The sequence below is a fragment of the Cariama cristata genome, unplaced genomic scaffold, assembly GCF_000690535.1.
Source record: "Cariama cristata isolate BGI_N322 unplaced genomic scaffold, ASM69053v1 scaffold4079, whole genome shotgun sequence".
Taxonomy (NCBI): domain Eukaryota; kingdom Metazoa; phylum Chordata; class Aves; order Cariamiformes; family Cariamidae; genus Cariama; species Cariama cristata.
Genome location: NW_009637378.1, coordinates 5,553 through 9,342, shown reverse-complemented (window position 1 = coordinate 9,342; position 3,790 = coordinate 5,553). Strand labels below are relative to the sequence as shown.

The 3,790-nt window shown below is 49.6% G+C and overlaps 1 protein-coding gene across 1 annotated transcript in view; it reads left to right on the top strand.

Moving 5' to 3' along the window:
* The window catches only part of LOC104167905 (putative adenosylhomocysteinase 3), a 35,937-nt gene that overhangs the window by 29,252 nt on the left and 2,895 nt on the right, over positions 1–3,790 (top strand). Inside the window, exons 10-13 of the mRNA XM_009708302.1 lie at positions 577–665; positions 2,192–2,262; positions 2,394–2,488; positions 3,266–3,364. Of these exons, the coding sequence (XP_009706604.1) occupies positions 577–665; positions 2,192–2,262; positions 2,394–2,488; positions 3,266–3,364 (354 nt within the window). The remainder of the gene's footprint in view (positions 1–576; positions 666–2,191; positions 2,263–2,393; positions 2,489–3,265; positions 3,365–3,790) is intronic.

Sequence of the window (3,790 nt, the reverse complement as noted above, 5' to 3'; positions counted from 1 at the left end):
GTGCTGTACTGGGACTTTTTTTTTTTTTTTTTTTCCAAAGAGCTGAAATGGGACAATTTTCTCACATGTAATCACATTTTTTGGGAACCCTTGGTCATTTAACTGTTCCCCTGAATTCCCCTGCAAGCTGTGCCATATGTGCTCTGAGGGTTAACCCTCAGAGATTTCACCATTAAGCTTCCTAAATAGAGTAAAGGTTACAAGAGACTCTGAAATTTCCCTGAGATAAGTGTAATCTCTCGTTATCGTAGTGCTTTCTAGATCCCAGAATGTTTTGGGGGAAGAAGAACTCCCTGGGACCAAAATCAACGGCACTTTTATATTTTTTAATGCCTCTCTTAGCTAAGCTGGGCCTGACTCAGGTCCTAGATTACTCCAAATCCAGGAATTTCATGCACCCAGAAACTGAGTATATGCAACCAGAGCTGCTAAGGGGGTTGCAAAGGGCTCTGGGGGCTGCAGAAGAGACGCCCGGAGTTGTACATCCCCTAAACGCTTCCCACGGCCGTAGTGATGCTCAGCGTCTCCTGAGCTCTCGGCATCTCACTCTTCCTCTGTGCTCTTCTCCCTCCCCAGGTTGGAAAGGGCTGCTGTGCTGCTTTGAAGGCCATGGGCTCCATAGTGTACGTGACAGAGATCGATCCAATCTGTGCCCTCCAGGCCTGGTAAGCAGTGGCACCGAGCCTGGCTTCTTCTTTAGGCTTTTTTTTTTTTTCCCTGGAAAACCATGACCAGAGACTGCACAGCAGTGGTCCCTCCCGAGAGGGATGCTGGTGAGGGGTTCCTGGCTTCTCTGCACCCTCAGAGGGACCCACAGCTCTCTGCTACGGCCAGGAAAGGGTTCCTGCACTAAAGCATTATCCAGTTTATCTGTATCCCGTGTGCCAGCTTGCATAATCATAACCACAGTGGCCAAGACTTTAACAATATGGCTTGAAACAGTTTAATAATACGGCTTGGAAGGATGATGGGATTGAACTGCGACCTTTGGAGAGCAAAGCCGGGCTTTACTGTGCTGTGTACACACCTCACGCAAGGAATATTTTGGTTTCTGTGATCACCTTTGCTTCACAAACCTCTCCTCGCTAATGCCAGTACCCTGACGCAGGGCTGAAAGCACACAGCTCTCCCCTCGCACGGGCACGTTGCAATTATACCCGACCTCGTTTCCTCCAGGTAAAGGTTGTTTTGGTGCAGCGATGCTGCTTCTGCATCCCAAGGTGCGAGATGGGGCACGACTATGAAAGCAGAGTCCCCAAAACACTCAGCGCCTTATTAAACCCTCAGCCTGTTCCTAACAGCAAGGTTTCAAAGGACTATAGCGGCAAGGAAACTAATGAACCCTGCTTAATTGGCAGAGCTGATCAACTTCTGGTTTGCTTTGCGACCTTGAGAAGTGGCACATCCAGCACCCGCATCCTTCCCTGTGAATTTGGGCATTTGCGGCAGCCCCTTCCCTGACTCTGCACGTAGCAACACCGTGTGGCCCTTCTCGTAAGGAGTTTGCAGTGGGGAAAAAAAAATAGTAAATGGGACATACAGCAGAAAAAAATGACTTTTTTTTATAGTAACTATGATCTTGCAGCTTGCGAGAGCCACGGAAATAAGTTCTCAGGAGGACTGTCAACAAATCCTAAAAAAAATCCTGCCCTTGTTATCCGATGCACTGAATACACCTTGCTCGGTGCAGTCAGGAAAGACTTGCTGAGTGCTTTGCACTTCTAGAGATTGTGTAGGTGCCTAAATATGGATTGCAAAGTTAATGGTAGACATCGGTGGGTTTTGGGTGGTTTGGGTTGGTTTTAAGATGATCTAAATCCATATCAGAAAGGCTTCTGCAGCAGGGGGGTGTATCTACATCTTCTGGATGTATTTTGCAGGAGTAGCAGCTTCAAAAAAAGCTGTCTCAATTGAAAATTGACATTTGCAGATGTGGAGGCCTTGACAGAAAATGTGAAACCCCCAAAATCTCTTTTCACTGTTCCCCGCAACAGTCCCAGATCCTCCAGGCTGACTCCAGAAGCCCTCCTCGTGGCTTGGGGTACCTGGCCCTTCACATGCTGCCTTGCTGTTTTCCACTCAGGCATTAGGAAGTTAAAAGAAGTATCTGAGAATCTCTTGATGGGGTTTTTTCCATTTTTGGCATGCTTTTGCTGCTTCTCAGACTACTTTTTCCCCCCTCTCCTCTTAGCATGGATGGATTCCGGCTCGTGAAACTCAATGAAGTCATCAGACAAGTTGACATCGTCATCACCTGCACAGGTACGTGGTCCCCCAGGCAGGAGGACGGGTCGTCAGGGATGCGCACCCCATGATGGGGTCCGTCTTTTTCCAAAAGAAAAGGCAAAAAGATGGGGAAAGTGAACACGGGTATTTATTTTGCTGTCTGGCAGGCAACAAGAACGTGGTGACCAGGGAACATCTGGATCGGATGAAGAACAGCTGCATCGTCTGCAACATGGGGCACTCCAACACCGAGATCGACGTGGTGAGCACAGGGACGTGCGTCGGGCGCGGGGACGGCGCGGTGTGGGGTGACGGTGCTTTTGGGACCCTTCAGCAGCTATGTCTGACCCGGGCTGCTTCAGCAGGCACCTGGGGGGAGATAATCCATCGCTCTCCGTGTCTCGGCAGACATCGGCAGACATGTCGCTGTCATTCCTGCGATCCCAAAGGATGCCAGCGAGCCAGACAAACTGCTCCAGCTTCCAGCGTAGCATCTGGTATCCACCAGCCTCATTTCTTCTCCCCTAGAGAGTCAGTGAATCACCCTCTCCAGCCCAGTCCCTCTGCTTGTGTGGTATTATACCATTCAGACCCTGCCAAGAGTTCAGCTCAGTGCAACACGGCACACTCAACCCCGCCGCGTTTTACCCGGCGGCACTGAAATCTGCTCGTCTGTGCTTAGGGATGAGTAGAAAATCAGGAGAGTCTTGTCTGAAGGTCAAGCGGAGAATCGCTTGGCCAAACGCATGGGTTTAAAGGCATTTTCTGTGCTGGAAAGAAGTGACCGCAGCGCTGCAGAGTTCAGTTGGTGACCATGAATCCTCTTCAGCCAGAAGATCTTGAACAATAGTTGTTGCTGGAGCTTTGATGTATTGAGATCATAAAAATAGTTCCAGGTTATGATTCATAAAGGTTTCATTGGTCTGGGACTGCGACCAGGACAATGTCGGCGAGTTGCTTCCTCTTTTCATTCCTATCATGTAGCTTCTGGGTTTTGATCTTTTGCCAGGACTTTAACTATTTTAACACTGTGTTTCAGGCAAGCCTGCGTACACCCGAGCTGACCTGGGAGAGGGTCAGGTCCCAGGTGGACCATGTCATCTGGCCAGACGGGAAGAGAATAGTCCTTCTGGCGGAGGTGAGTTGCAGGCAAAGGAGCAGGAGTTGCAGCCCGTTCTCTGCTTGTGGAGGACGAAAACCAGGTCCGGATGAGCGGTGGAGCCGAAGTGTGTCCGGAAATGACCTCCTTGGGCCTCGGCACCTCCATAGTCCTTCTGGTTGAAAGGCTTGGTGTAACCCTGTTTTGGCCCAAGAGCTGCTGGAATGCAGAAGAGCTCCTGTGTTTTTCTTTAGCCCACTCCAGCGTATCTCCCACAAGGTGTTTTATCAGATTTTCAGTTCTAAGTAGTTTTCCTGTAGTTATAAGGGCAACCAACATCTTGGGATTCACGTGCATGTGATAAATGGTGTTTCATCCCGGCAGGGACACGTTTCACCAGTGGTTCTCGTACCTTCTGTGGGGCTGTGAACTGGTTTTGGTGCCATGTTGAGATAACTACCAGTT